An 11,718-nucleotide genomic window follows, 5' to 3' on the forward strand; every position below is an offset into this window, starting at 1 on the left:
AGCCGGCGCTGCAGTTTTGGTTTGTTGATCAAATTAAGCCGTGGTGGTGGTGGTGGTGGTGCACGCAAAGGGCAGGGGGATCCAGAGATTCCTTCTCTCTTTTTTTTACGACTCTTCCAAGAGGGAAAAACAGCAGAGCGCTCGCTTTTACGATTCGCTCGTTGCTTTGGAAGTGACCTTTCGAAACAAGAAATTGGACCGCTGTGCCAACGCAAGCTCTCTGTGGTGTGTTTTTTTCACATCTCATGTTTTCATGATATTCAGAAAGAGAGAAATCCCACAACTTGGGGAGACAGGCCTCTATTTCCTCTCCCTCTTTTCTTCCTTTCTCCCCCCTTTTTCCCCCTCAGCCCCCCCCCCCCAACCCCACCTCTTATTTGCTCTGCTTTGTCCTTCTCTTTTCCGAACTTCCTCATTCCCAGTTGCAGATGCAAATCGGCCCCTGCTCACGCTCACGCTCATTTGGTTCTCGTTATCAGAGCTCAGAAACGGGGCTGGAGATTTGACGGAGAAGGAATGACTCCATATCATCATTTTCAGATTTCTGCTCCTGACTTAAGCCCAGCTCTCCCTGCCAGCGTCCCCGGCTCCCGCCAGCACTGGCGCCTGCCTCAGTGACGAGCTCTCAGAAGAGTTGGAGGAAGTCTACAGAATTCAGAGCGAAAGAGTCTGTGCGCAGCGAACGCTCATAAATAATGTACTCGGACTGGGAAAGAACAAGAGGAAAACAAAAAATTTAAATCGGCTCCGCAGCTTTTTTTCAACGTAAATCATCTTAAATTAGAGAATCAATAAATCAATGCCTTTATGCTTCAATAACAAATACAATTCCCAAAACTCAAGGCTTACAATTTCATCTGTGTACTTTGGGCCTGGTGTATTAGCCTGTATGTACACTTCTGTAATATATTCCACGCGGCCTACCCATAAACTTTGCCCTGTGTCTCCATACCTTATAATCACAAGAATGAATAGCACGGCATGATGAAAGAAAAGACTAATATTTAAAGCATGTGAAGAGAAGGGGATGGCTTCACTTCCTCCTGGGAGCGGGGGATGAACAGGCGAGCAGAAGAGCGCAGGCAGAAGAGCATTCGTCTCCAGGAGTGTGACCCAGACGTGGATCTCATAACGAATGTTTAGACACGCCGGTGAAGAATGGAGAGAAGTGCAATCAGGAGATGATAACACACAGAGGATGTGTTCTAATTGCCTCCCCAGTGTTTCCACTTTAAACTGTGGAGGGGGAGACAGGAGGAGGGGAGCGAGGGGGGGAGGGGGGCGCGAGACAGACAGAGACAGGAGGAGGCCTAGAAGTTACCTTCCTAACTCAAACCTGTTGGTGACCCTTCCTCCCTGGACCACCTCCCCACCCCTAACTCAACGCCACTGGATTACTGCTGCCCTGCTGTACTTTTCAAACAAGCACAGAGAAATTAAGCGCAGAAATAATAAGCCACGGACAGAAAGGATGGTGTGTGTGTGTCTTGTAGCCTTTCCCATGCTGATTGTTTCATATACAGATGGGATGGGGAGAGAGGGCAAACCTAAGATCTCAACTTGATGAAATGATTGTCCTAAGGGCTTTGAGCACTATCTTGATTGATTGTGGTATGTTCACATACACACACAGGCAAACACACGGTAACATGTGAACATTCATATGCACACACACACACACACACACACACACACACACACACACACGAGAACTAAAGGATGGATGGTTTAGAAGTAGAGCTTGGGGACCGATGCGTATACAATGATTTATGGGAGAAGGACGTCTGTTGGACGTTTCTGCCGTTGCTCATCCAGACTGACTGACTCCCTCTCTGATCTCCAGGAGCCGTCAGGATGGAGACAGTGGTGATTGGAGTATACAAACACACACACACACACACACACACACACACACACACACACACACACACACACACACACAGTGAATGATCTACCAGTAGGAAGTCTTTTAGACCCAATACTGAATGACTGGGAATACAAACTAAAAAGCCAGTGCATAAAACTGACAAGGGAAAAAAACTAGATGAAAAGAAAGGATGGATAAGAGAAGGTCAGGAGTGGAGTGTTCAGTGTGGAGCAGCAGAGGAGAGGAGGAGTGGAGGAGTGGAGTGTGGAGGAGTGGAGGAGTGGAGGAGTGGAGTGTGGAGCAGCAGAGGAGTGGAGGAGTGGAGTGTTCAGTGTGGAGCAGCAGAGGAGAGGAGGAGTGGAGGAGTGGAGGAGTGGAGTGTGGAGGAGTGGAGGAGTGGAGGAGTGGAGTGTGGAGCAGCAGAGGAGTGGAGGAGTGGAGTGTTCAGTGTGGAGCAGCAGAGGAGAGGAGGAGTGGAGGAGTGGAGGAGTGGAGTGTGGAGGAGTGGAGGAGTGGAGTGTGGAGCAGCAGAGGAGTGGAGGAGTGGAGTGTTCAGTGTGGAGCAGCAGAGGAGAGGAGGAGTGGAGGAGTGGAGGAGTGGAGTGTTCAGTGTGGAGCAGCAGAGGAGAGGAGGAGTGGAGGAGTGGAGGAGTGGAGTGTGGAGGAGTGGAGGAGTGGAGTGTGGAGCAGCAGAGGAGAGGAGGAGGTGGAGGAGTGGAGGAGTGGAGTGTGGAGGAGTGGAGTGTGGAGGAGTGGAGGAGTGGAGTGTGGAGCAGCAGAGGAGTGGAGGAGTGGAGTGTTCAGTGCGGAGCAGCAGAGGAGAGGAGGAGGTGGAGGAGTGGAGTGCGGAGCAGCGGAGGAGAGTAGGATGGAGGGACAGGAGACAAGAGAATGGAGACAGAGGGGGAGGGGGAGGAGTGGAGGAGTGCAGTGTTCAGTGTGGAGCAGCAGAGGAGTGGAGGAGTGGAGTGTGGAGCAGCAGAGGAGTGGAGGAGTGGAGTGTGGAGCAGCAGAGGAGAGGAGGAGGTGGAGGAGAGGAGGAGTGTTCAGTGTGGAGCAGCAGAGGAGAGGAGGATGGAGGGACAGGAGACAAGAGAATGGAGACAGAGGGGGGAGGGAGGGGGGGGGGGTCTCTTAGCCGCAGGCCGCCGTAAAGTCTTGTCATCACCTCGTTTCACACACAGAGGTTCTGTGCGAGAGCTCCACATGTTGCTCGATGACGGAGAACACGCAGAGGCCTCCACGGCCCCTCTCCTGCTTACTTCAAAACACCACACATCTCTCACAACGCAACGCAACACAACACCACACAACTCTCACAACGCAACACAACACAACGCAACACAACACAACACCACAACACAACACAACTCTCACAACGCAACACAACACCACACAACTCTCGCAACGCAACGCAACACAACACAACACAACGCAACGCAACGCAACACAACACAACGCAACACAACACAACACAACACAATGCAGCGGCTCCCCTCGCAGAGACAGCTCAGTTGAGCAAATACCACAACGCAAAACAACAAACAGCAATAGCCATGTACTGCAGCCACTTCAGAACCGCTCCACACCACATAACACGAGAGGGCTCTAGAAAGCCGCTCTTTGTGCTTCCCTGCGGTACGGTTCAAACTGACGAATACCAGTAAACATCTCCAGTGTGCAAGGAGGTTCACCAGTGCACACAGTCTCCTTTTAAAGCGGGTGTCTATCAGACAGTTTGACGCTTACTTCTGACAGGAGGATCCGAAAACTCTCTGTGTGGAGTACAAGACATCAGAGGTGTCCGAGCAACAGCAAGGATGGACCTTCACAGAACAACTCAGTGAAACTTCATCAAGAAGAAGAAACTGCGCTAGACTACACACTATGTCTGAGTCTGTTCTGTATCTGAGTGTGGTGCGCATAAACTCACCATTTTGAATGTCCTTCATATCCAAGTGCAGACTGGACATGAGGATCCCAACTGCCTGGGAACGCTTGTTATTCAGGATTTTAACAACCTAAAAAGTGGAAAGAAAGATAGATATATATAGATAGATAGAAAGAAAGTAAGACATACAGAAAGAAATATACACATATATATATAGAAAGAAATACATACAGAGGGGAGAAAGAGAAGGGGAAATCAGTGACAACAAGACAATTGAAGAAGACAGCTGTGATTGACAGATTTTCTTTCCAGACAAACTGCATCATTATCAGAAAGCATTTCACAGAGTACCATTATAATAAAGGCAAAAGATTGTTTTTTTGCCCCTCCGGGGGTAAGAGAATGTGTTCGCCCTCATGTGGGAAGAAAACACTGGCCTCCTCTCTCTCTCTCTCTCTCTCTCTCTCATGTTCGGCGCTCACATAAAAATGTTCTGTACCACACGACCCTGCCAAGGAGTCACCACAAACATTATGCAAATGATAAATCTGTCCAGTTGAATTAAGTTGATGTGCGGGATGCCTTTTTGTTGATATCCTCCCCAAATCAGGCATCTTTGTGTGGGGGGAGGTGGTTCAAAGTCGCCCTGAGATCTAAGAGTGATCTGAACATATTTACAAAAACAGCGCATTAATGCTCAATAAAAAGGGGGGTACAAAAAAAAAAATCCCCCCGGTTAGACTTTGATAATGTGGTTTGCATGGGAAGTGCAGGCATGCATTCAAAGCACGGCCACACTTAAGTGCATGGGATGCATTGCGCTCCCTTTCCCTATAATTAGGTGTTTATCCGAAAGCCGCTGGCACAGAAAGAGAGGGAGTCATTGCCTCCATAGGCCTCTGTCTGGGGGGAGTGTTTTACACGACGACCACTAACTACAACCAAACTGCACATTACCAGCGAGTTTCGCTTACTCAGTCCTTACGGGGGTCAGGAGCTGAACGTGCAGTGTTTTGGAGACCAGAGGACGGCATGCCAGCGCCCTTACTCCTCCAGTTGCAATGCAGTTGTGAAACACTGTGGCGAAATTACATAACGCAGAGATGGATTGGCTGGAACTCACAGCCCACAGATGCCATTTGTTTTCAGCAGTGATAACCTCCCATCTGACTGTTCTCTCAGTTATGAGGTATGATAAGAGTGTTCAGCTGAAACAAGCCAGAGGCACGTTTCAAGGGCGCGACATGCAAATGCAAGCTTGTGGACAGAGAGAGTAAGGTAGTGCAGTTGTCTGTGAATACTAACTCAACACAGATCAGTCCCCATGCCTCCTCGGATCAGAGCGACCGCAGAGAGAGAAAACAGGAACATAGAGATGCAAACGCAGAGACTCAGACATGAAGTGACATCACTCTCCTCCTCCTGTCAGCCAGAAAGCGACAGCGTGCGAGAGAGTGAGAAAGACAGAGAGGAAGGGTGAGAAATCGAGAGAGAGAGAGAGAGAGAGAGAAAGAGGGAGAGGGAGAGAGAGAGAGGCTGTGCCAGCGCTTAAAAAAACATTACGCCAAAAAGTCACGAGGACGGGGGGATATAAAAAGCAACAAACTAAAAGAAGAAAAATCTCCACACCGTGAATCATGTCCCTGCCGCCGCCAACTCATCGGCCCGTTAGCGCGGCGCTCACCAGTCGCTGGGGCTTCTCGCCTCATTGCGCTTGTGGTGGAAAAGAAGGAAAAAATTAAAAACCCACGGCCACATAATTGTGCCTCTGTGCGTCTTACACATGGAAGCCACTTGGCGTCCCCCGCTTCACCCCCCCACCCCAATCATCCAGACCCCAAGCCACCTCTCCGCGGGAGACCCACCACCCCCGGAACCCCCAAACCAGCTCTCCACCAACAACAAGAAAGGGACCGACCCGCTGTGGCCCCCGACCAGATCTGCACCTTCAAAGCCGCCGACGCTGGCTCGCCTTAGGTGCCGATGGTGTTGAAATGTGTGAGTCACACACCAGGATGCCAAAGAACTGGGATCAGCATCTCTGAGGCAAAGACTTTGAAATGTTGCGGAGGAACTTTTACGGAAGTAACTCATGGAGTAGGTCACGACCACAGACAGTCAGCTATATTCACTGTCTTTGTTCTCACAGTGGGAATGTGAGTACGATGAAAATATGATGGAAAACATTCCCTGCAGTGCACACCATCATGTTGTGGTCGTCTTTGTTTTCCCTGCTTCAGCATGTTTCAGAGTGGAGTCGTCTGTTTGGGACAATGATGAAATCAGAAATCAGAAATCAGAAATCTGATGCTCTACCTGCTTGACCTTAGATTTGGTGATGGTATCAGATGCTTTACCTGCTTGGCCTTAGATTTGGTGATGGTATCAGATGCTTTACCTGCTTGGCCTTAGATTTGGTGATGGTATCTGATGCTCTACCTGCTTGGCCTTAGATTTGGTGATGGTATCAGATGCTTTACCTGCTTGGCCTTAGATTTGGTGATGGTATCTGATGCTCTACCTGCTTGGCCTTAGATTTGGTGATGGTATCAGATGCTTTACCTGCTTGGCCTTAGATTTGGTGATGGTATCAGATGCTTTACCTGCTTGGCCTTAGATTTGGTGATGGTATCTGATGCTTTACCTGCTTGGCCTTAGATTTGGTGATGGTATCTGATATAGGCTTCTTCTTTTCCCTCACGGCACTTTTGGAGAAAAGTTCAGCAAATTCATCAAAGTCCACGGACGGCTCTTCAATCTTCTCCCAAACAAGAGCTGTGTTAGCCTCCCTGAGGATGTAAACAAGAACACATATTTTTTCAGAATCTTCACTTTTCATCTTTTCTAGAAATGAGACACCCTATATGCAGTTTGATCAAACCCATCAGTTGACAGATACTGACAATTACGGTGTGAGATTAGGTTGTATGTTTGTATGTAGGCCTTGTAATGCACTTACTTGTGAGTACTGATTTATTTATTTTGAAATTAAGGCAGAATCTATAAGTACGACACAGTTTTGAGGTCTCGTCACACAGGCTGGTGCAGTGACTAAAATGCAGTGATGTATCTAGGGAAATGAACTGTGCAGTGACTAAAATGCAGTGATGTATCTAGGGAAATGAACTGTCTGGGCCAAAAGCATTTCCAAACATCCTTTTTCTGCTATGATTTGGCTACGTTTGTAGGAGCACAGGAATGCAGAAAACGTAGGAACATAAGAAGGCAAAACAAGAGTCTCATTCTAGAGTTGTAGTGGAGTGTATCGCATTGAACTGACGTTTTCGAGGGAAAACTCATTGTCGCCAAGGCCAAGCTCACTCCTTAAAGATCCCACCGCTGTTTCTGCTGGGTTCTTGGGATCAAACACAGGAGTGTTATTAATACGCAGCTCCCTCCAGTGCGAGGCTGAGTCCACAGCATCTGGTCCCACTCTGGGAGCGGTTGACCACACTGCGCCTGACATCTTCCCCTCATTTTACACCGTGATTCCCTCAGCGTTACTCTGCTGTGCAGGAGCCCTCTGCTAGGGCCTACAACCACTGATCCTTATCAGCTACAGCAAATCCATGGCACCCCTAAGCCTCCAGGGCTTCTGGCTGGGTCATTTACTTATTAGCCTGTTTATTGGAGCTCAACATACAAACTGAGGCTCTGTGCGTGGAGGAAACGTCTGGAGATCTGTTATTAGAAATTTGTATTTATATTAGCGTTTCTACCCCCCTATTTCCTCAGCGGGCGACTTGATGTTGAGCGCAGGGCTGTGCAGCGTGAGGGACGGGGGTTTGCTGGCTCTCTGGGCGTAGTGGAGAAAGTGACATGATGTGAACTCAGTGCACCCAGCATCTCATTCACTTTGGATGGAAGATTCGGCCAAATAAACAAATGCTTATACATCATAGATCATGGAGACAAAGACAAACGTTTGCAGGCATGCAGACACACACTTGCACGCATGCAGACACACAGACATACACGCAGACAACTCACTCGCATAGAGACACGCACATTCATACTGTTTGCTGGGTTGCCATGAACTCAGTACTTCTGACTCCAGACTTACCAGGGAGAAAGGCCTACTTTAGAAATGAATCAATCTTGATATGACATGAACACTCACACAGAGAGAGAGAAAAATAAGCAAACATGCACAAACACACAGCCAAACTCGCACACACATACACCGATACGGACACACAGAAGCACACATGAAAAGTCGCACACACCAGATATTCGCACACACCAGAGCTAACCAATGAGCTATGTAATTACTTTTTAGCATGTAGCTGAATCCTGGTCCAGTAGAGAGGCTTCATGGGCCTGGGAGGCTCGATGGCAGCCTTCAGGGGGGAAGCCTCCTGGGTCATGGCCATGGCAAACCCTCCTGGGGGGAACGGCGGAGGAGGCAGGCAGCCAGGGCCTGGGGGTGGTGGTGGGGGACCCATGCCTGGTGGAGGAGGGGGTGGCGGGGGTCCCCCCCATCCCAGGAGGAGGAGGGGGTGGCGGGGGAGGAGGGCCCATGCCAGGGAGAGGAGGTGGTGGAGGAGGAAGTCCTGGAGGGCTGGCGCCTGGGAGAGGTGGAGGGGGTGGGGGAGGAGGACAAGCTGCCCCTCCAGGTAGAGGAGGTGGGGCTGGAGCTCCTGGGAGAGGTGGTGGTGGTGGTGGAGGCGGTGGGGGTGGGGGTGGTGGTGCAGGGGGACCAGCGGAGAGTCCCGATAGAGATGATGGAGGAGGTAGAGAGAGAAAGAGATCTGTGCCAGGAGGAGGAGGAGGAGGAGGAGGAGGAGGTTGCTGTAAAGCCTGACAGGTACAGGTGAAGCCTGGCTGGACGGGAGGTGCAATCCTGTCTGACAAAGGCACTGGAAATGGAACCGCCTCCTCCACTGGTGACGTCTGGCTGGATCTGGCCTGCTGGTTGCTCTCCGTCAGTCCGTCTGGCTTTTGTGCGTCATTCCCAACAGAGTCCGTAACATCCTCCCCTCCCTTCGACTCCCTTGTGCAAATACCCCTCTCCAGCGACACCTGTTGACTCTCCAAGTTGGATATCTTATCATGTAATTCCCGTATCGTCCCCTCGAGCTGCTGGATCATGCCGGAATCCCCACCTTCTACATTTCCAGATCGTGACGCGCCTTCGTCCTGTTGACGGAAAAGGGAAAAAAAAATGAAGATGAGGATTTCAGTGAGCTTCTACAGCAGAGAGCAGTCAATTGCAAAAACATTAAACAAGATTTGCTGTAAAGCCACCGTGAGCCTGTAGATGCCAGACGGTCATGTTTAATAGAACAGAGCCCTTCCCCAAGGAAGCAGACTAATACTTCAGTGAGAGACGGGGACTCATTTTCCTCAACAGGAACAAGGCACGCATGTGGTGACCCACAAGCAAATAAAAACACTTTGCCTGATCGGGAAATCTACCACCATTTCCCGGACGAGGGGGGAATGAAGACAAACCAAATTAAGGCAACTCGCCACATCCCAAGAGAAAGGCGGAAAAACACAACAGAGGAACGATTGGGTTGCACACCCAGATGAGATGGGGTCACGGAAGTCCAAAAGTCTAGACTCGCTCGCGCTCGCTCCCCGGCTCCCCGGGCTCCAGAGCGCCCAGCCAGAGAGTCTCGTGGAGAGCATAGGCCTGTGCGATTAAAGCTTCAAACGGCTTCAAAAGCAAACAGGCAGAGCAGGCTCGAGCCAGGAGTTCAACACACACACACACACAAATGTACATATGGCGAGACATACAAACATATTACCACACACACACACTCACTCACTCGCACACACACACACACACACACACACACACACACACACACACACACACACACACACACACACACACACACACACACACACACACACACACACACACACACACACATAAATGATAATTGCTTCTCGAAGGAACATGAACACATATAATATATTATATATATATATGTTCATGCATGTAGTTGGACAGACAGACATACATCTGTGCTTACAGTTAGACATACACACAGAAACACACATGCACATACATACGTCCATGCATGTGGTTACACAGACACACATATGAACAAACATGTGTGTGCGTGCACATGTGGGTCGAGAGGCACACACAATATGAGTGCATACACACAACTCTGACACACATTTATGCAAGCACACACAGACACATCAGACAAAGGGTCTGGATACAGTTAGGTTGCTTGCTATGAGGTCTGTGTTCACTTTAAGCCCATGTAACGCCTTAAGACTGACGTTAAGAGGGTAATTATATTCTGTCACTGCCAGTGCAACTGCTGTAGCTGATGAGTCTGCTACCTGATGACAATGACAATATAATTATATTTAAGGTAAGGTTGTGGGTATGAGTATGTGTGTGTGTGTGTGTGTGTGTGTGTGTAAGTTGGTAAGGTTCATGCGTGTTTTTAACTTTACATTGCTAGGCCTAAATGGAATCCTAATTAAAAAAAAAAAAAATACCATGTTGACACTTGCCTTACCTATGAAGAATAAAATGAATGAAAGGAGTCATGGGAATGCTGTGTGCTAGGCTGACTCTTTGGAGAAATATAACTTTTACTCTTCTATGCCATGAATTCCTAGCTGATGAGAATCCTGATCAAGTGCTGCCCTCTGTTGGCAGACAAATCAACGGCACAAAAGCTACCCATTTCACATTAATAGTATGACATAAATATAGACTTTACATACTACTTTTCATCAAAAGGGGTGTGACAGTTAGTATTCAGTTAAAAGTAAGACTATTAAGAATATTGTGTTAAATATTCAGAGTTAATTCTTTCAGGGTACAGTTAGAACAAGTAACCACAACCAAGCTTTGCTGGGAAGCACATTTTGTTTTCATTAATATGTTCATTCATTAATAACTTCAAAAGCAGTATTTGTCTTTTATCCATTCATTAATAAGGCCTTTGGGCCTCTTTTCAGCTTGGTAGCTGCCACCGGCTCCCAGTCATAAGTTCATGCGTCACTTGCAAATGGCTTTCGCAGGTGTAAGACATTTAGGCTTAAGTGTTACCGAGAACTCAGACGTGGCCAGAGACTTCCTCTGGGTTCACTTTCAACTTAAAGAACAAACGCTCGCAAATAAAATAAATGAGACTGTTTACAACAGCTCATAAAATACACAGGCTCATTCATCATTGAGCTTTAAAAGTAGGGGCAGCGAAATTGTTTAAAGAGTGCGAAGGGAGGCACATTTGCTCCACAGATGGCTAGCGCTGAGGCCTTCACATGTGAGAAGCGTAGCATAATTTACAGTAACATAAACAGAATGTTGAAACAGCGAGGGTTAGCACCAGCGCCTTTGAACAGTGACTATCACCGGATCACGGGATCATATAATAGCACTTGGCACAGCCAAGGGCAGTTTTGATTAATGTACATGCAGAGCGTACACACACTCTCTCTCTTACTCTATCACTCTCTCTCTCACACATGCACGCACATGTCCTCGCACGCACGCACGCACGCACGCACACACACACACACACACACACACACACACACACACACACACTGGTTTTGAACATGGATGGAGTTATTTCAACATCCATACACAAACATGTAGTGTGTTAAGTGCACACACAGACCTGCTCTGCTCTGGCGGAATGGGGGCGCTGTGTGTGTCTCCTTCCCAGCACGGCCCCCATGGGCTGCTCCCACTGCTGGAGGTGGGGGCTGATGGGAGCCCAGGTGTACAGCTGCTCCTCCTGGGCACAGAGGGGGAGAGGAGGTGTGAGAAGAACTGACATGAGGAGAGGAGAGAAGAGAAGAGAAGAGAAGAGTAGAGGAGAGGAGAGGAGAGGAGAGACAGCAGAGGTGAAATGAGACAGGTGTGCTTCTCACATGCAGTATCACATTTAGCTGCATCGTATTCTGAACGTCATTGATCCAAAAAAAGAGCGCTTCCTGTATAATAAGAGGGCAGGAGGCTGTGAGAGCGGTG

At 48.7% G+C, this 11,718-nt stretch overlaps 1 protein-coding gene across 1 annotated transcript in view; it reads right to left on the bottom strand.

Annotated features, from left to right (window-relative positions):
* The window catches only part of LOC105906094 (formin-2), a 43,484-nt gene that overhangs the window by 23,048 nt on the left and 8,718 nt on the right, over window positions 1-11,718 (bottom strand). The window contains exons 3-7 of the mRNA XM_031579342.2: window positions 11,363-11,482; window positions 8,631-8,897; window positions 8,031-8,326; window positions 6,403-6,547; window positions 3,801-3,888 (exon numbers count right to left, since the gene is read on the bottom strand). Of these exons, the coding sequence (XP_031435202.1) occupies window positions 3,801-3,888; window positions 6,403-6,547; window positions 8,031-8,326; window positions 8,631-8,897; window positions 11,363-11,482 (916 nt within the window). The remainder of the gene's footprint in view (window positions 1-3,800; window positions 3,889-6,402; window positions 6,548-8,030; window positions 8,327-8,630; window positions 8,898-11,362; window positions 11,483-11,718) is intronic.

Source organism: Clupea harengus, chromosome 13 (genome assembly GCF_900700415.2).
Source record: "Clupea harengus chromosome 13, Ch_v2.0.2, whole genome shotgun sequence".
NCBI classification, from domain to species: Eukaryota; Metazoa; Chordata; class Actinopteri; order Clupeiformes; family Clupeidae; genus Clupea; species Clupea harengus.